We start from the raw sequence: 22,185 nt of genomic DNA, 5'->3' as shown, positions 1-22,185 counted from the left end.
GTAGTAGTAGTAGGAACGGGTTAGAAGCCCCGCAGGGATTGGTTGGGTTTTGTTCTCGATATAAGTAGTAGTAGTAGTAGTGACTCTTCCAGTTCCCGTGACAAAGAACTGGGGGGAGCGAGTTATACACAAGCCCTTCTTCCCACTTTCTTCATTCAACCATGTCATGATCGTCTTCTTTAGCGTAGCCAGCATATCCGTGGGATGTAAAACTGAAAAGATTTAATTTTCTAACGAGATTCGGATCTTATATTAGTTGAAGTTTTTTTAGGTTTAGCGTCCCTTTTAAGCAGTGAGTTTGGTCTATATTAGATATGGAGGACAAGTCTTTACTTTGTCAATTTCATTCAATTGAATCGTTCAATGAACCGATGCACAAAGAACTAGTTCCTCGGAACAGTTTGTTAAATATCACCAGGAACCAGTTCCTTACGAATCGAATCGATTAGAAGTCATGGTGGTTCCGACTGTAATGATTCTACTATTATCTACAACAATTCATATTTCAAGTATTAATACATATAAAACTAAGCGAACTTCGTATCGTATCAGTTCTAAATGTAAGAAAACTTGAAATACATTACGTATTAAATAATACATGAAACTGCAGCAAGAAACACCATACTTTCATAATAAAAAAAGCACATGATGGGGGGAAAGCCCTTCAAACCCCCCTCTTAAAAATGGAAAATAAATTATACACATGAGGGGAGCATGCCCTCCTAACCCCATTACAGTTTAAAAAACTGCAATTAACGTGCAGTGGAAAATTCACAGAACTATATTGCTACTTGAAATGAAACAACAGCAAACGAAACCAAATATATATTTTACAACTTCGGAAAAAATAATAAAAAGTAAATACCTGATATTTCATTGCTGCGTATACAATTCCACAGTATGCCTCATAAATAATACTTTGGCCCAATGCTATCATAACCGGAACAAAATTTCCTATTCCATAAATAATATCCAAACTGCAACATCGTCCCTTTTCACCCACGCATGCAGCTCAAACACCTCTTCAAATGTCACCAAAGATTCTCAATACTTTGCGTATATGCCCCACTTAAAAGGTCTACAACGTTATAAGAATGGTTCACAGTCTAATGCTTCCACTGGGTACCGACAGGTAAACTTTCCAGCAATCCGTGCTTAAAACAGAGCCAAATGAACATTCATAAACAATATTCTTATACTTCGTACCTGCAAATCAGATATGTAACAAAAATTCTCACGTTAACATACAAACTACACTTTTAGCACATTATGTCGAACTCAATAGCTTGTGCTCTTTTTAACACACACACTGCAACTCCGTTTTAAGGTACAATAATTTCACAGGAAAACAAAATCTATAAGCTTCGATATCACTATTTCTCAGTAATTTCGACAGCCTATAAAAAATTTCGGTTTCTTATCACTCCTTCATTAAAAAGAAAGAAAACAAACTATATCGCGGCGCAACAATGAGAGATTAGAAACAAACCACCTCCAGCTACAACTAACCACGTGAAACATTGAAGACGGTGACAGAAGATGACGTCACACCATATCCATAATTCCCAGTTCAAACAAAAAAACACTAACAGCACAACATCACGTACCACATGACTTCATACCAGCAATCAAGTTAGCGGAATAGGTAGTTCTCAAAACCGGAACCGAAAGATCAAATCACTGAATCGAAAAAATGAATGAAATGACCAAAGTAAAGACTTACGAATGTGGAGTCCGAACCATCATAATGTGTTGCGATTTTTATTCTTTCCTATCAGAAATTGAACCTGGAACCACGCGTGCACTAGACCAGTGGGGAGGGCTATCATCCCATGCTAAGCTGTATATAAGCCCACATCTCTTATAGTTTTTTTTTGCTTGTGAATGTTAGTCCAAATCTATCCAAAAACTATTTTTGTCGAAGTATGCACAGAGTGAGAGGGTGAAGTTCGTTATCTGGTGTCCCGCTAAGATAAATAATGTTCCACACGCGTATTTGAACAGTGAAACAATGATGATTTATTTACATTTCTATCAGAGGATCTACAAAATTAAAAGTAGAAAGGAAAGAAGAAATAATAATAATAATAATAAAAAAAATGACGTATTTCCAAGTAGTGCAATTGAAGTTGTAACATGGCAATAACGTAATTCTTTCTACTTTCATTTTCATCGATCACAAAGCAAAAAATACAATTTAAAAGTCACTATTTCAGTATTCAAGTAACCAATTGCAACTGATACATGCTGTGAATGAAACAATATATTCGTGAAAAAAAATTACACCTTGGACACACACTAAAAAGAAAAACTACATGCTAACTGCATCCCATGACCGACGAGCTTTTACAACCACCACACAGGTAACACGTAATACACATCGTACAACAATATTACAACACCAGCCAATCAGTGCTTAAATCCATGAATCACTACAACAATGTGCTAACAGTTCATTCTCAACCAAGACAGAACACACTATCTTGAAATACGTATTAACTTCAGATCAAAACATTCTCTGTGGAATGACGGAAATAATACAAGCCAATGAATAGAACACGAAAACTAACCTTTATATTGAATTTCTTCTAACGCGAACAAAGTGACAAGGGCAAACTAGTAAAATCTTACTCTCACTGAACAACAAACATTCCCGTAAAATAGGGGCAGCAAGTGAAACAGTAGACATTGGTGACAAAATAAGACTTAATATGAATTAAGTAGTTTAGATATTGAGGGGAGGTAAACGCCCTAACTTACCATCACAGACTGAAGAACAATAACATTACTATTATAATAAATATTTGACCATGTTTAACGATTTTTAATTTAACAACGTCACCAAACTACTTTCATAACAGTACACCTCAAAATAACATCTAACGAACTAGACCCAGGTGAAGAAATGGACGACTGGTCCGAGAATCGAAGCCGGATTTTGTCCCGGTTTTACCACGAAGGTACCCAACCCAGTCTGCTTCCTAATCAGCAACGCATGCAGTCACTCTTGAAGTCGGTGAGCAGCCATTCAGAGCATATTGACTGGACCACAACTTTATACAGTTGCTACATTGTTGCTTAAGTGACAGCCCTATCAAAAAGAAGTCTAACTGGTTTGTAAAACCGCTTTGTTCCGTCTGTCTTTGAGAATGATTTTGGTGAATGGAGTAAATGATCTATCTATACCCGAAATATGTCAGTCTGGCAGCTTTGTGTGAGGGATTTTTGTCTGAAATATGATGGAAGGTAGAAAATACAGTAACTTCCTTTTTTTTTTTTTTTTTTTTTTTCAGCGCTTTTAGCTTTTTGCAATAATATTACCTTCATACAAGTTCTGGCTGCCTCCTCCTTCCCCCTTTTTTTTTGAAGGGGAGAGTTCGTTAGTTAGTATCCTCCTAAAATAGATAAAATTTCGAACAGTTATCTGAATAGAGAAACAGTGATGGTTTAATTATATTTCTAAAAGAAAATCGCCAAAGTTAAGAGTAGAAAGGAAAGAAATCTAAAACAGAAAATATTGATTCCAAATAGCGCAATACAAAAGATTATAACACAAGTTTGACGTAGTTCTTCCTACTTTCATTTTCATCGATCTCCCAAAAATACAATTAAAGTACGGTAACACTTTTTAAATATCCATATAACCAATTTCAACTCATGCACATTAAAAAGTAAAATGGTAGGATATCAAGAAATGATCATGAAATTATAACATGAATCTCCGACAAACAGTAGCTAAAAGAAAAACCGCATGCTAAGCGTATCCCGTGACCAAACTCTCAACTGCCACGGCACTCAGAGAACATAGACATATTGGATAACAACATTCCGCCACAAACCAATCACAATGCTTTAAAACCATGAATCACTATAGAAAAGTACCAACACCACCAAATCACTATTTCGAGGTGCCTGTTAACTTGGAATAAAAGCATTCCAAGTGGAGTGAGGGGAAACAACACAAATCAATGAGTAAACATCAAAAATAATATTTATATTGAATTTCTTTTAACACAAAAGACAAACTACTAAAAAGTTATTCTTTCGAGTGTGCAGCCACTCAACGTCAAAACACGCTGAAAAAGGAGGAGGAGTAAGTGAAATAGTAGACATCAATGACAAAATAAAACTTACTATAAAATTAATATTTTAGACGTTGAGAGAAGGAGGGGGAGGGCAGGTCCCCTAACCCACCAACACGTACTAAATAACAGGGCTCATAGCGAATCACTTTTTAAACTAAAAGTTACTTTTTTCAACTTGTTCACTAAAAATTACCTTTTTTAAAAAAATTTGTCACTAAAAGTAACTTTTTTGGGGAGATGGGTAAAGTCATTTTTTCGTGCGATTTATGTTTTGCATCGGGAGTTTTCTAAGAAAAATATTATAAAAATAAATGGAAAAAGGCAGAAACTTGTTACTTATTACTCTTCTGAAAACTTCAGTATTTGCTGTCATGTGCAGCTATGCTGCCATATGTGAACCAGTTCACTTTATTCTCACTTCACCCTTTATTCTTTCTAAAGCACAGTGGGTGGTTGGTAGATGCTTATGCTCTCAAGGTGGGTTTGAAATCCCTATTAAGATACAAAATTGTACAAAGTATGTAATTAATAATGAACCTCTAAACGCAAGTAATCCAATTTTTTTTTTATTAGCTGACAGACTTAAGTAAATTTTAATCTTAACATGTTAAAACATTACGTATTTCAGCTATGATCCAGCCGGCTTTATTTTGGTTGGCTAAAATAAAATAAAATAAATAAAATTCAATGTATGCCCAAGTTTTGCATCAAAGTTTAAAGTTACTTTTTGATGAGATTTTGGTCACTTTTTAACTATTTAGAAGAGACCAGACCACTATGAGCCCTGAAATAACAATAACATTACTATCATAATAAGTAGCCCCTGTTCTTAATAATCTCGTGTTGCGTAAGGATACAAGGAAACAGAAAAAAAAAATGAACAAGTAGAGACGATTGTAGTGAAAATCGACTCCAAACTTTTCGGAAATACCCCACAGCTGTTCGATGATGTTAGAGTCTGTAAATAAGTGGGCCAAGGAAGTTGTCGAGCTTCTTCACCTAGGAATATCGTCCTTAATTATGGCATCGCTGTACGCAAATAACACTTGCGCTATTGGATAGACGTGATAATCCTAAGTTGTCTGATATGCTTCTGCAATGTTTCGATCATGCAATGTAAAAAATAGCTAACGACTACCATGATAGTACCCCAGAGCATAATATAGCTGCCGCCATGCCTGACAGTTAGCTGAAGACAGTCCATATCAGACATTTGCTTTAATGTTTGCCATACAAGTGTGCGTCTAGTTGGGGAAGAGGGTAAAGGTCCACTCGTTCTATCAAGTAACGTGGCTTCAGTCATACAACTTCCATGACTTTCGTTAATACTAAGACCTTTCGGTACTTGTCCACTTCAGTCACTTTGGTTTCCGTTTTCTCCTGCTACATCACTACACAGTGATTCTTAACCTGCTTCATTAAATCGAATAAAATTGGTATTTTGATCATCACAGATGGCTTAGTTAGTTGGGTACTAAAAAATAAACCAGTAAAGTTTGATACACTGTTCCATTGCGCGATATTTCCGAAATTTTTTCATCTAAGTGTATAACCTGTGATCCAAAAGAAAATATGACTAGCCGTTTTTGGTATTACTTGACACTATAAAAGTCAATTATATAATTTTTCAGAAAGGTGAGAAACCTTTCGTACAGAAACCATTTAGATAGATTATAATCGTTTTAATCCCTTCTGCCTTTTTGGTTTGTATTTCTTGAACAAAATCATGTAATCGATATTTTTAGTTACCCCAATAATTTCACTCACTCCAAAGATTTTAAAATTTTAGGACAATAAACATGTAATTAGATGTGATTTGACCAATTCCTTGTATAAGTAAGGGAGCTAACTTATATTGTACTTTAGTTCTGTTATATATTGCTGTCTATTAGAGTATATCATATTTCAGTTCCAGAGAAAGTATGGCACCTGGATGAAATGAATGAAGTTGAAACCCGAATGTTAGACTTAAGATTCGATAATGAAGCTGAAGCGGATCGCTGGTGGGAGCAGGAACCGTTGACAGTACTTGATTTGAGCTCAAATCGCTTGAAAACTCTTTCTCCAAAGATTCAGAAACTGGAAACCCTTACTACATTGAATGTAAGTATAATGCACCAGAGAGAGTTACAACTTTGTTGAACCTGGAAAACCTGGAAACCCTAGAACTTAGTTTTTGTGCGTTTAATTTAACAAGAATGCTTGGAATTCTTGTAAGTTACGATTTTCACTTTTGTTGTTTTGCAACTATATCAATTGATCACGTATTCTGAATGGGTGTGGATTCCTTTCTTTTCTGGGAATCCTTTTTCTTAAACGCGGCATTTTTTAAAAATACGTTATAAAGTTCAAGGGGTTTTCGCTTTCTTGAAGTTCGAGTAGTATTTTCACGAATTTTGAAATAATTATCGCAGTTATCTATCTGTAAAAGCATAAAGGATGGGATAACAGTCACGCAGTCTGCAGTTTGTACGAACAAAAATTGTTTTTATGAGACAATTTTTTGTAGTAGAATATCTATATTTTTATCTAGAGGAAAGTGTGATTGTTTAATCCTTATCCGGGCAACCGGGGCCTCCCAGCTCAGTAACTTCATTTTTCTCGAATTTCTCAATAACCATACATAGTTCGATGTCATAAAAATCTGAATTATTCTATCCTTAATCGAAGTTAAAATCATGAATATATCGAGTTGGTAAGGCTAATAGGTTTTTTCTTTTTTTTAAAAATTGGAAACTTTTTTCTGACGTAACGGACCCTAGGAGATCCCGTATAATTTTAATGCAATTCCTGTGAAATATAAGATCAAATGATCACATAATTATATATTGAACACGTACAAAAAATATATATTCTAGATTAGTCGGAACAGTATGTGACAATAGGCATTGAATTTTGCGTGTTCTGCACTTAAAATATTAGGCCTGACAGACCCCGGTTGCCCGATTACGTTACAAAAATGTCTTGCCGGATAAGGATTAAATTTCACATTGTAAATTAAAAAATTAAAATAAATCTATCTTGAATTATATATATATATTCTAGATTAGTCGAAACAGTGTGCAACAATAGGCATTGAATTTTGCGTGTTCTGCACTTAAAATACTGGGCCTGACAGGCTCCGGTTGCCCGTCTACGTTACAAAAATATCTTGCTCGGACAAAGGTTAAAGATGTGAAGAAGCTGGATGCCAGTTATGATTGAATTTTAGAACATAATAGCGTTAATTGTTTTTAATTCATATACTGTAATATATGTATGTTTTAATTGTTAAACAAATTTTTATTTGAAATAATAATAATAAAAGTGTTAGTAATGTAAGTCCTCTGTACTGATGAGACCGAAAGCACACATACACAAGGAGGGGGCGTGAGCAGTGGGACTACTTTGTTCCCGTCACAATAAGGCCAATAGTTGACACAAGCTGCACATTAAAAATTCAACAAAAAAAAAACTTCTTTAAAAAGTGTAGTTCAAATCAAAGTACTGGAAAATAAGACTTAGAATAGATAAAGCTATGGAAAAGTAAAACAGAGGTCGTAAGAAGACTAGAAAAACAAAATATAAAATATATAAAAAGAAAATAATTCAACGAAGAGCAATATTAATAACACATAACACGGAAAGTCGAATAAGAAAACCCCAGAACACGTTAACTATCCCAGTTTCACGAACAAAAGGAAGAATACTGTCACTAAAGAACTAAAATTTACAGACATTCCTAAATCTTCTCGGAGGCCTGAGTATTCTGAGCATCCTACAAAAATGTGCCGAATACTCAGTCTTCGCAATACGGAAGGTTAGACGGTTAGCACCACGTTCTAAATTGGAATGCATGAGATGTGAGTATCCAATACATAGGATTATTTTATCTCTCGTGACTACTACGCGACACCATCCGCCAATTGCCAGTTGTCAAATGACGTTAGGTTTGACCCACTGCGACCCTTACCATGAGATTTGGACCGCTAACACAATCTCGTGTGCAAAAGCCTTAATACTTTTTAGACGACCTGATTTTCTATCACTAATACCAAACACTCAATAGACGATCTTGAACTGCAAATCATTCAGTAAACTGATGATATTTTAATCTTCAGAAACATTTAAACAATCAAGAAGTATTTGCTGTGTAATAAGAATTGGTTAATAGAAAGAATGAATCACCTAGTTTTGTTGTCTTCCATAGACGGACAAAGAATTTTTTCATAAGAACAAGTTATTTTCAGATGCACCGAGGAAGCGGTGAGGACGGCATCGAATGCGTACGCAGAGTTTGTCTGTTGAATGTTTTAAGATACAAATTTTATTTACAGTTATATGGTAAATTAACCCTTGGACAATCTCCAGGGGATTATTATAGAGTGCATTCTGTTTTATAGGATCATGTGGAGTTTCTGGAATTTACGTCCTTATGCAACATCAAGGTTGTATAGGACATGTCCTACAATTAACGTGTGTTCCGAGCAACGATCAGAATTTGAATCCGGTGCAATTGGCAGGCGCACAGATTATTATACAAGATATACCCTCACGGTATAGGCCATTTCTCATTACACTATCTCGCCTCCAAATGAGCTGAATTTCAGGACATCCCACCGTTTTTGGCGTAGGACTCTGTTGATACCACAAATTTTTGCCTTATTAACCGGTATACATTCCGTTTATAGGACTATGAATTTTGGCTATGTTATTCGGCAGGTCCAATTAATCTGTGGTTCCATTAAGCGAGGTCTACTGTAACCAGTAGTAGGTGAATAAATTTAAGCACTTAAGTACAGATAAAGGTAAATGGCGCCTGCAATCTGGGACGAGCTATAGGAGGGCCATGGGTTGGATGGATATAAGGCTTCATACTTTCGTGACTTCATTACACGATATGATGCACTCAGAACCACGCACAGCTTGCCTTTATTTCCAGTTTTACCCAGTACCCATTTTACAGAGGTTGGTGGACTTTTGAGCCGCCCACCCCATCAGGAAGAGAATTGAGGCTTTCCAGTTGGTAGGCAAGTATTTGTTGCCACCGCGGCTCTAAGTACATAGATATAATGCTTAACAGAAGAGAAGAGGAAAATATAATAGATTAATAGCGGAAAACGTGTGTTACTGTTTCGTACAAAACCGATGCTAATATCGAAGAAATTCAGATATAAATGTTTAGAATCCATCGTCCATCGAATATGTTCATGGACGTCAAAGTTTGTCGCTGGTGAGCAAAAAGAACAGAAACTGAGGGTTTTAGAAAACAAAGTTTTGACACAAACATCTAGCGCAAAGAGAGATGAATAAATAGATAAATTTAGAAAGTTACCCAACGTTGAACTTCCACAATAGCTGCAGATCACACCGATAATATACTTGAATGTGTAAATAAGGCTAGGCTCGTCGAGCGTATAGTTGATATACATGGTGTGCATAGTTTTAAGAGATGTTTCGGACGTTGATGTGCGATTGGAGAGAGCGTAAAGAGATGTGTTTATAGTCTCTTAAGTTTTGAACTTTTTTTCGTACTAACAAAATCATTATTTACCTGTTTTTCTGTTTCTATTCATTGTCTTCTCTACCCAGAAAGACAACATAAGCATGCGAAATACGTATATTAATAAGGTAAATACTATACAGATTCTAATAGCTTATATAGATGTATTATTATATAAAGGTAACCAAGGAAGTTCTGTTACTTTTTCACCCACCACCTTCGAACATCGGTATGTCACCTAAGACGTACCTGGAAGATCAAAAATAGTCCCCATCAGCATCGCCGACCTTCTGCCAACGTTCTGGAAGGCCATGGATTCCATCGCGGTAGAATTTGGTGGGCCGTGAAGCGAAGAAGGCATTAAGTTTATTTTGCACCTCTACTAGGGATTTCAACTGATATCCTCTAAGGTGATTGTCCCTGGAATTGAACAGGTGATAATCGGACGGTGCAATGTCCGGTAGTATGGTGGATGCATTAGCGTTTTCCATCCAAGGCGTAGAATAGTGTCCCAGGTCATCCTAGCCACGTGGGGCTTAAAGTTATCCTATAACAATAGGACCCCTTTGCGATTCAGAAGTACTGGCTCCAGAGTTTGGAGTTTTTCTTGAACAAAGCTCATCTGCTGACAGTACAGTTGCATTGATGCTCTGACCAGCTGGTAGCAGTTCCCGATGCACGATGCTGCGAGCAATTCACCAAACACAGGAGGACATTCTTCTGGTACAGTACTGGTTTCGACTGTTTTAGAACCGCTTCATAGAATGCTAACCAATGATGACGGCGCCATGGAGCTACGTACAGGACCCACTTCTTATCACATATCAACACCCTGTCCAGAAATGGCTCCTTCCTCAGACGAGACAGCAAAGAAACACAGGTGTCTGCTCGCGTTGCCTTCTGCCCCGGAATCAAATCATGTGGGACCCATCGACCCAACTTGTAGTGCTTCCCAAGTTGAAGTGCTGCCGAATGGTTTCTTCACTCACACTGAATTGTAGTCCCAATTCCTCACATGTCTGGCCACTGTTCTCCTCAATTGCTGCCTGAAGACATTGGCGGATTACCAAATAGGCCCACTAGGCACGTGCCTAGGGGCGGCAAATCTTTTCTCCAGAATATAAAAAGAAATGTCTTACGTATACAGTAACAATTTAGATCTTTGAAACTAATGTTTCAAATCAATAGTTTGCAACATTTTCGCTTCATATGAAAGAAACCTTGGTGTATCGTGTTTATGTGTTATCGAGAAATGTTTCGTCTGCTCTGCCTTCTTCAGATTCGGACTGAAGCGTCAATCACTTTGTTTTTTAACCCGTGCTGTGACTTTTATCGCTTAGAATGACAATAATGCAAGCCGCCCACCCAACCTTGCTGGTTTGTTTTTAAATAAGCCGTTAATCTTTCACCACCCTTGGGAAACCAGTGGCCAGGCGACAAAGAAGACTGATTGTTTGGAACTCGCACAGTCGCATTTCCTGCACAATGTCAGTCTTAAAAAAGACAGAGCGAAAGAAAATATAATCGGTCATGTTTGAGGCTGCTGTTAAATGAGTCAGTGCATCTTTCGCATGGGCTGCAAAAGTGTTGTTTTTGAACCGTGCTATTAATCTACTGGGAGCTACTTCTGTTATACGCAGACAAGTATTTATGCTTTGCATAAATAATTACGCAGATACCTAATTCGATGCAACTAGTTTTTGTCCTACTGTATTTTCTGGTGCATTCAGTTGGTTGCTAGTGAGTGCGTTTGCGATTTGGTTTTTTTTTAATCCAGCAGCATGAAGCGAACAAAATTAAGAGGGGCGGCTTATGGTAAACTTGCAAACGAAAAACATGAAAGAGAAGCAACCTTACAGAAAAAGTGCAGTGTATACATTTTTAGGCGAAAGGAACAACAGGGTGTCTACTAAAATTTCAAAATGAAATTTCGTGACCTTTTCTTTACCAAACTATAAAATTTCGTAACATTCTCAGGTGCGAATTTGGGTGCGAATTAGGCCAAATTTTCATACATGCGATAGAAGCCTACTTTGTTTGCGATTTGGTAGCGTCTAAAGCCGACCACAGACATTTTTGGTGGTGAATTTTGACGTCTTATAGACCAAATTTTCCGGTCTGCACTTATATTTGTAAAGATAAAAAAAATTCGTCACCCAAAAGCGAAATTTCGTGACTTTTTCATGACTTTCATGACCGTTTTCTGATTTCGTGACCGATAGACACCCTGAACAAGTGATTTCCGAAAGCAGTTCAGGAAGCGGAAGCAACTGAAGTGGAAGCGGTTACATCGGGTGAACTCTGTGAAATGAAAAATGTTGACAATATTGTGGTTTAGTGGAGGAAGATAGTGCACTTAAAGTAATGTCTCCTCAGTTAGTGATTATGACAATGAGAGTGCAAATTTCGTTAGTGACGATCCTGCCTAGTTGTGCCTGAATGAGTCTACAATTGACATTCTTCTAAGGCGTGGAATTAATCAGAATACTGAAAACGATTTTTCTAAGTCGCAAAGATTTTTAAATGAGAGTGCTTTTTTTCGTAAACTTGTAAATGGTGGATCGTTTTTGTGGAACTATTTGGTATATTCGTGTAGCATTGGCGCCGTTTATTGTGCATCATGTAGGTTGTTCAAAGGCAAGACAAAGATAGCAACTCACGGCATTTCAGACTGGAAAAACATTTCAAATATTCTAGCATCACACGAAAATTCTGAAGAATACACAAACTGCGAGTTGGCACTCTTAACAAGGCAGAAATCTGTTTGGACCTTGAAGAACCATTTTCAATCACATATTCAGACAGAAGATACGTACTGGGTCAGTGTCTTATGAGTTTTTTTTTTTCTGTCGTAAAGAAGTTGACAAGTCGCGGGCTTTCCTTACGTGGTCACAAAGAAAAGTTCAATTCTCTGCACAACGAGCAATACATGATGTCTTTAGAGCTTATTGCCGAGTTTGATCCATTTCTTGCGGAACACACTGAACGGATGGAAATCTGGGGAAAAGTCATACAAGCTACTTGTCTTCTACAAATTGTGATGAAATTATTGAACTGCTTGCTGATAGAGTGAGAAAATAAATTATTAATGACATAAAATAAAGCAAATATTTCTCTATAGTAGTTGATTCAACTTCGGATATTTCGCATACTGATCAGTTAGCTTTTGTGTTAAGATATGTGAATGAAGAGGATAAATCTGTTGAAAAGTTCTTTTCGTTTCTATCAAAGCCAGGTCACAAGTCTGAAAATCTAGCCAAAGCTGTAATAGATATTTTGACCAGTCATTCTATTGACCTTACTAACTGCAGAGATCAGTCGTACGACAAAGCCAGTAATATGTCGGGGACATATACAAGTTTACAGGCTAGAATTAAAGGAATAAATTCTAAAGCGTATTATGTGCCCTGCGCAGCTCATTCTTTGAATTTGGTCGGAAGTAGTGCAGCAAGCAGTTGTAGGGAAGCATGTTCTTTTTTCACTATGCTTCAAAATATTTACATTTTTTTCCAGTTCAACAAAACTCTGGAACTTACTTGCTTCTTTCATGTATCCAGGAAGAAAACACTAAAACACGAGAGGAGGCTTGTACATGCATATATGAAAACTGGGATAGTGCAATTCAGACCCTTACTCATGTAAGCGATGATCCTTTTGAGAAACTAGTTCGAAATGAGGCCTTATCCTTCTTGAATCAACCAAACAGGCTGTTACCACGATCACTGTCATGATCATTTTTTGGAAGGATATACTGCAGAGATTCCAGAGTGTCACAGTGAAATTACAATGTGTCAACATAGATTTAACAATAGTACATGATTTATTTGAATCACTTCTAAACTTTATAACTTCTCTTCGTGACATGTTCGACTCTTATGAGAAAAATCCATTGAGAAAACTGATATGGATTACGAGTGTAATTATAAAAGGTTTAGAAAACGTAACATTCAAGCCGATGAAGTAAAAGACAATGAGGTTGTTCTAATAGGAAGAGAAAATTTTAAAGTTGAGGTGTTTCTTTCTATTCTTGATAAATTGCACGTTGAATTACTTAGAAGAAACGAAAGCTATTAAATAATGTCTGACAACTCAATGGTTTTTAGTAAGTTTGTGGAAAGTTCTTGTGTCATTTCCGAACGCGCAGCCAACCTTCAGGCTGCATATAAAACTGATCTAGAATCAACATTTCCAAATGAATGTATGCATTTTGTGGGACTTCTGAAAATCAGAGGAATCTGTGACTCACCATCAGAAATGTTAGCGTTTATACGGAAAGAAAAGTTACAGTCTGTGTTTCCAAATGTGTAGATTGTATTAAGAATATTTTTGTGTACTGCTGTAACAAATTGTTCAGCTGAACGTTCCTTTTCGACTCTAAAAGACTGAAGACTTAACTCCGTTCAACCATGTGTAATAAAAGACTGAACGAGTTATCTATTCTCCACATCGAAGCAGACATCTTGACTGATGGACACATCAACTTCGAAGAACTTATAAACGAGTTTGCAGCAACCATAGTGAGGCGGAAGCAGCTTCATTTATGACTGTTGAGTGGTGAATTTAATTTCTCAATACATTACATAATTCTAGGTATAGCACATACATAAAATGAACTGTTTGTACTAGGCCTGTTACTTTTATTATTGATTTTTATCCTTCGCTTTTTATTTCAGTATGTTCACTAATTTTATATTAGCCTTAAAATATTGCAAATACTATTTTTCTTTTTAGAAGGGCGCACATTAAGTTTGTGCCTAGGGCGCTGACAAAGCTTTATCCGCCACTGCCTGAAGATCTTCATTTTGTACATGTGTTGGTCTTCCGGCACGTGGTGCGTCTTCGAGTGTTTCGACACCGTTCTTAAACTTGTTAAACCACCGCTGCACTGTCCGGATAGTCACGACACTTTCACCAAAGGCCTGGCATATCTTCCGCCCCGCTGCAGCGGCGTTTGACTCCAGTTTGAACTCGTTCAGCATACGCACTCTTATGATGCTCTGCGGGGTCCCATGTTCCATCTGTCCTTACACAAGTTCACGGTGTAACTGAACTGCCACAACCAGGCAGTATGTTGGATATACTCACGCCAACAGCTGACCTTTACTTCATCTCTATTTGCATTCAACTCACGGTGCGAGGGCCAGTTGAACACAGACCTCTACAAAAAGTGACAGAACTTTCTTAGTTACTTTTATAAAATCTTCAATCGTTTAAAAATCTTATATAAATTTTCTTCTGTAAGGAAAATTTAATTAATTCTGTTTCAAAAATACAATGTATTGGTAGAATGATATGTGCTGAAAATAAAGAAATGATAAATTGCTTTCGAAGGAGACAAGGTTAAATGGTCTGTAGAAAGTTCTGGCTAATAAAAGTGGTTGCCACGTAAAAGAGTTTGAGAAACGCTGCTCTAGACTGATCTTGCGCATTCTTGTTGGCCTGAGGATGAAATGCAGTTTTTCTCCAGAAATGCGTAGTCGATATTTCATTCATCTGTGCTTTGATGGAACAAGTGTGTTTTATTATTCTGGAATATGTGTTTCATGTGGTCGACATGATTTTTTCTATTTCGAAATGTCATTTGTTTGCATATAAGCTATGTTCAAATTTATATTATTTAAAGGTAGTCTTACCTTATATTATTTTCTCTTTTCACTAATTGGTATGATCATATAACTGTTATTATTTTCTAGCTACAAGACAACAGTTTGGAGACATTACCCGATGAAATCGGCTGTTTGAATAGATTGGTGAAGCTAAATGTCAACTATAATCAACTAAAATGTTTCCCCGAAACCTTGTATAAATTATGTGAACTCCGCACTCTTACGGCTGCTCATAATCAACTTGAAACTCTATCTGAAGTAATAGGAGATCTGATTATGTTAGAATACTTAGTAAGTATCTTTTAGCTTGAACAGATAATTGTAGATTTCATTCCTTCAATTTTTCGTCTTTTCTTTCCTCAATTTAGACCGAGACTATAATCTTTAAAAATCATTTTCCAATCCAATGTTATATAGAGATGAAATGTTACATATATGTGTAAAAGTTTTTTTCAGGCCCAGAATAGTTAAGCTATGACACTAAATGCGTTTATAGTATGTGTTCAATTCAATATTTTGAAGTGAATTGGATATTGTTGATTTTCATCTTATACTTAAAGGAAACAGACAGAATTTAAAGGTAACATTCAATGTAGTATTTGTAAAAATGAAAGGAGATGAAAAACTTAAAAATGGCATTGTGAAAAGCATTCATAAAGTTCCTTCCTGTGGACAAAAGGCTATGAAATCGTAGACAGATAATAATTTTGAACTTAAAAGTTATTTCTCCTGTATGTGAACCCTCAATACTACTAGAGTTACTTATTTTTCTAAGTGAAACCGAGACACAAGTCGAACACAGTAACTGCAGAAGTAGGAGCTTTGTTGTGCGAAGTTGTAGATCAAGGTAGTCGCAAGTTTCCCACGCAATGACTTTTTCAGTTACCAAAGAATAATTCACTAGGATCCATTACCAAAAAATATGAAGGATGAGGCAAGATTCCATAGCCTGTAAGTAGTGGTGTCGTGCAAATTAGAAATGAGCGAAATAGAACAAAAGTGATCTAAGGGAGTTGAATTCACAGAACAATAAAGAATAGGGATAATTTTTAAGCCTCACAGAAGACACTACTATACTTTATGAAAGTAGTTTTTTTTTTCTTTGCTAGAGTTATTCTGATTTTTTTCAAGTCCGGAAGTAATTACGCTTCAGCCAACCGACTTTAATTACATATAAACGACATAGACTCAAACGGAGTAGAATGAAAGAAGTGTGAGGAAGCAGGAGAACTTCAAGAAAACCCACTCACACGGTGTTTGTCTACCAAAAGCCCATTTGGCGGGACAGGGATCGAACCAGGGGCTCCACACGCCAAACGTGAGCACTGTACTACTGAGCTACCGCGGCCCCAACAGACACACACACACACACACACACACACATATATATATATATATATATATATATATATATATATATTCCAGAGTGACTGACTAACACTCAGGCCAGAAGATTAAGCTAGAAATTCGGACTGAGTATAAATTTGTAGGATACCATTAATGGATTTTGGAAATTCGACGGAAAAGGGAGGAAAATAGGGGTGGCAATTATTGTAGTAACACGTCTATATCTCCAAATCCCTGAAGGTTAGAAATATGAAATGTGGTATATAGACTTGTCATTTAAAACAATTGAACACGTGTTCTAGCGTTTTTTATATATATATATATATATTTCCTCTAGAAGGGAAGAAAAGAAGGGTGGGGGTACATTTATTGTACTATGATGGTCATATCTCGAAATCCCTTAAGGTTAGACACCTAAAAATTGGTATTTAGGCTTTTAGTTTGAAATAATTAAGAGACTTAATCCAGCGTTTTTTTTTTTTTTTTTTTTTTTTTTTTTTTTTTTTTTTTTTGTTTCCCTTAGAAAGGAAGAATAAAGGATGGGGTTGGAATTGTTATAATAATGGACATATCTAGAAATCTCTTAAGTTTAGAAAAAGATTAGGGATATGAAATTTTGTATATAAACTTCTTATTCAAAACAAGTGGGCATATGCCACAGCGTTTCCGAAAATTGTGCTTTTAACAAGAGAAGGGGGCAATTTCTAATTTTTTCCTCTATATAAAAATGACCGAGGTTCAGTCTCATTGGCACAGGAATACGTGTGAAAGATTTGAAGCGAATTTTTGAACGTAGTTAGCACTTGGGATGACATGAGTTTTTATCATTTCACTTTGATTGAAGTGCATATTCTAAGGTGAAAGAGTTTTAATTTTCCGCAAAGAATAATGCCATTAACGTATTCTTGGCTGCAAAGTATGTAAGCAAACGCTGCTTTCTGCGGCCAGAAACTGAAAATTTCAACCGGGCATAGGATTTATAACGTAAAGTACCATGAAGGAAGTATTTTTGAAAATTCACCAAGAAGAGGGAGGGGGAGGATAGGAGTGGCAATATAAATTGGTTTGGGGTCCCGGGTTCGGTCCCAGCCCCCGCCAAGTGAACATTGTGGTGGACAAACACCGTGTGCGTGGGTTTCGTCGGGGTTCTCCCGTTTCCTCCCACTTTCTTCATTCCACCATTTCATTCATTTCTCATCATCACCGTCCCCTTTAGTTTAATCGGCATAACCGTGGGACGTAAAACTCAAAGATTTCATTTCGTTTCATTTTTGCAATATAAATTGGCACTCCTGGGACAGGATAGGAGTGGCATTTTATATTAAAATGTCCGAATCTCTGAAGGGTACTACTTGGGTCGATACAGGTTTTTCACTATCTTTTATATAATTTCAGTTTGAAATGCGTAGTCTAAGGGAGAGAGAGATTTAAGTTTTTCTTAGAGAATAATGCCATAAAGGTATTCTGGCCGTGTGAAGAACGGAAGCAAATGATAGGCTAAAATATGAGGTGCGAGTTCGTAGCCCGAGCAAATGCGGGGATCTGGGTGAAGTCCTCAACTAGCCGAAGGCTAGTATATATATATTCAGAATGTTTGGGAAATACCAAAATAGTTCTGATACTAAAGTCAAACGAAACGTATAGACCACCCTGGCTGCAGAAATGTACCCTTTCGGTGATAAAATTAGTTGAAAATTTGTTGGGAAATGCGAAAACAGTCATAATTTGAGAACAAAATTTCTGATCGAAGTCGAATAAAAGGGAACATTCATTATTTTTACTTATAGATTTCATAATGCATAATTGGATGAGGTCAAGGAGCGGTACAAATTGAACTCCCAGTCTAAGTGATGGTCCTTACACTTACTGTACGCGGCACATGCATGAGATGATATAGCACCACGCTCTTGTCACGTTTGCTTCCAGGTTTCCTACTGCTCATTTTACAGATGCTAAGTGAATTACTGATCCGTATTGGAACGACGTATTTGAGAAGATAATTCCCGCTCCCACTAGGATCGAATATGGGCTGCTTAGTTGGTAGATAGACCTCTTTACCGAGTACACCACTGTGGTCCTATTTTATCAAAAGTACAGTAAGGAGAAATAAACACTATAGCGATATTCTGTATATACATATATATATATATATATCTTGGGTATATGGGTAGCGTACATGTCTTTGACGCGGAAGACCCGGGTTCGATTCCCAGTGGAAGGTCCCGGAGGATAGGCCAACGTCTAATGTACGCTAAAGTCGAATCAACCAATGTTGGACAGAGAAGGGAAGAAGTAACAAATGTTAGAATGGCAAGTGAGGAATGCTAGACACGGTGGTATATTGTCTTCCGGAGTTTCGGTAATGTTGCCAGGAAAAGTGATATAGGTTTTTCTTTTAGTTTGTTGTTCCACGATTATGCACCAAGGCAAAGGGAGACGGTAATAATGAGATGAATGAAGGAAGTGAGAGGAAAGGGAAGAACCAGAGAAAACCCAGGCATACGATGTTTATCTATCACAAAGCTCACTTGACGTAGTTAACACTTGATTACAGCACGAAACTTACGTACGGAAAGCTTCATACAGAAATCTGTCTTACGTTATAAGAACACGCTCAGATATTTTAGCGAAGGGACGAACTTCTTGAATGCTCCTCGCATATGAATGTGCAAGTTTCATCTTACATTTCGATGTGGAATGTCAGTGTTATTTTGGGTTTATGAACGTTACAGGGAATTATGACTTTTCTTTGTGTCTTGTATTGATCTGTTGTCTCATTTGGTTTGCCATGTTGTTTGCTGTTATTTAGCATTATGTAAACTGTTACTAATTTTTCTTTCAGTTTTCTTTTGTGTGTTCCTTCGATTTTCTTTTCCATACGTATTGGTGACAATATAATGTGTATGGGCATGAATTTGTTTGTTTGATCGCATGCATGTTTTTCATGTTGATTGTGAATATTGTGCAAGAATGAACGTGCCAGGCTACAGATTGGGTAATAATATTTCTTTGTATGTAATTTGTGAAAGTTGAAAGTAGTTACTATATGAAAAACATAGTATGCATATCACACAGCAACTTACGTGAATTTGACTTAAGCTGATTGAAATTTAGGTAGTACTTGCATAGATCTATATTAAAAGAGTAGTTGCTTGTGTATGTACCTTTATGTAATGATATTTATGGTGCAGTAGGTCATGAACGATTCAGATTAGTTAAGTGATATACGTTCGTTTGGATGTTATAAAGTCAACCAACTCCAACCACTTGTTCTCAGGATCCTCAGGTCAGTGTCCAGAAACCTTGGGCTCACATCTAGAATCGAACCGTGAAGAACAAGTATCGATCGCAAGTGTGTTAGTCATTGCTCCCCGTGGTAGCCTAATCTTTGAAATGTAGTTCAGAATTTGATAAAAATAATAATTGACAAAATGAGAAGTTGTCTGTTGTGACGAAGAAGACTGAGCTTGTGGATAAAAATACTCTTTTTGTCACTGGGTAGCGAAAAGTTTCCAGGTATATGTCGAATTTGCGCTTCACAGGCTGTTTTCTGTGAAGTGGGAGTGTGGGTCTCAATTTCACAGGTAAGCGTTGAGTTGATACCTTAAACAGAAATATCTTCCATTCTCTCTTTTCTTGTACTCAGCGCTTGCCGAGGTAACATATAATTTCAAACAAAACATGAACAAACAAAATAGGTGCAATATTTACGAAAAATTTTCAGTAATATATATTCAAAATCGCTTTGTTACGTTAATTTATTTAAAAAGTCATTCCTATGTACTATTTAGAGACAATGTTCTTGATTTTTTTTAAAATCTTGGTGTGTACATGAATAAATTTCCCATAAAAGCACATTCTTTACGAAGACACTTCTTCTAGTTTTATGTTTCGAATAGAGGAGTGCATGATACACACAAATTTAGAAACTGTGTTGTCGGTAGATCACTACCAGAAAGGTCGTCTTTGCAGGATTGGTCTAAATGGAGTAGCCGGACGAAAATTGTCCTAATGTTTTCCAATGGTGATGTTATTAGAAATTGTAGTGATTACTACGTTCTTTTGTTTCTATTACACAGACAACAGTTCAAGTCATATTGAAAATGGTTCAAGTTCAGAACTTATATTTTGATTGAACGTTACTCGCCAATGGTACATTTCTCCAAAGCGAGTGGATGCTTCTTTTAAGTCTTCTTGAGTACTATTGAAATATATAATAAAAATCTACATACTATGGTTTTAAATAAAAGTTATGCCTATTTTTGTACTTTTCGCATAGACAGCAATGTTAATTCCAAATTCGGTTTTCGCGCCTTTGGTTGATCTTTTCCAAATTAATATGAATTTTCAGATTAACCACTTTCACATATATGTTTCAGTGAATTATCTGCCGGAGACATGGCCTTTAGGAAATGAGCTTAATACTTTCTCATGAAATCTATGATGTCGACAATTTAAGAACTGAACGATGCTCACTGAACAAATGGATGTTCCAACGCTATTTTGAAAATACCAAAATCATATCATAAATAGTACATTTATCTTATTTGTTTGATGTGAGTTTCCTGTTTTCATTTATTTGTTGGAATGTTCAATTTTAAGTGTATGCATTGTACACACTAGTCTGCTCTTACCGAAATTAAATAGTGTGGAGCTAGGTGACTACTGGGAAAGACCAAGTGGAGTGGGCAATGTTGCGTTTAGCCAGCATCTTGAGGACAATTTGGAAGCTACTTGAAAGGAGGAGGTAGTGAACTCCAGTTAAGAAAATCTAGTAACAGTGGCTGTGGAACTAGCACTTTGCTAACGACACCCAGTTTCAAATTTAGGGCTTGGTTATCCAATTTCTTTGATTTCGTCTGAAAACATCTTACTACCGAAGATATGTGCAACTGGATAGATGAACATATTTTAGTGAAAACTAAATGGTTGCAAATTGAGGATTATTAAGGTATTTCATTTTAATTCTTACAGATCAAAAAAAAAAAACTTTATTTTTCTTTTAATTACACATTCGTACATTTCGTTACCTGCTGTAATTTTTCGCTGATTGTACCAAAAGTAGGTTTGGATATATGTTGGGTAGATATGCATCTTAGATTAATTTATTATTAGGAGGAACTAATGGTACTCTGTTTTACAGCAATTCTGCGAAGACACGTAGTATGCAGTTCTAATAATACGCTATTTGTATTGTATGCTTATTCAGAGGTCTGCGGCTTATCTTGCAATGTATTTATGCACATTAAAATTTCACATGTTAACCTACGCTAGCTTTAATTTTCATATCAATATTATTGATTATACGAGGGATGCTCGGAAAGTAATACCGCACTTTTTTCACTCAGTTCCTTTTTTTTTCTTTAATTATGATATTTATGTCCCATATAACTGAATGTATCCTTCATGAACTATTTTTCAAGATAGTCTAGATAGATCAAGTTGTACACCGGACAGCGAAAGCTATTGACAGAAGATCATGTGGATGCCGGCTATGAACTTTTTGCTGGTGACTTTGCGGCCTACACTAGTGCATGTGTGGTTGCCGTACTAGATCTAATTATCTTGGTGTAGCCATGTCCTCGCTGTATGAGGAAGTAAGAACACACAAAATACTGCAATATTTCAGAATAATTTGTTTTCCTTTGAAATGGATATATGTTTG

The 22,185-nt window shown here is 36.5% G+C and overlaps 1 protein-coding gene across 1 annotated transcript in view; it reads left to right on the top strand.

Moving 5' to 3' along the window:
* The window catches only part of LOC145673241 (leucine-rich repeat-containing protein 40-like), an 89,002-nt gene that overhangs the window by 1,145 nt on the left and 65,672 nt on the right, over positions 1-22,185 (top strand). The window contains exons 2-3 of the mRNA XM_081742748.1: positions 5,995-6,188; positions 15,261-15,464. Of these exons, the coding sequence (XP_081598874.1) occupies positions 5,995-6,188; positions 15,261-15,464 (398 nt within the window). The remainder of the gene's footprint in view (positions 1-5,994; positions 6,189-15,260; positions 15,465-22,185) is intronic.

The sequence above is a fragment of the Thermobia domestica genome, chromosome 16 (genome assembly GCF_964235325.1).
Source record: "Thermobia domestica chromosome 16, izTheDome1.hap1.1, whole genome shotgun sequence".
NCBI lineage: Eukaryota > Metazoa > Arthropoda > Insecta > Zygentoma > Lepismatidae > Thermobia > Thermobia domestica.
Note: the sequence above shows the minus strand (reverse complement) of the source record. Positions and strands in the feature narration are given on the sequence as shown.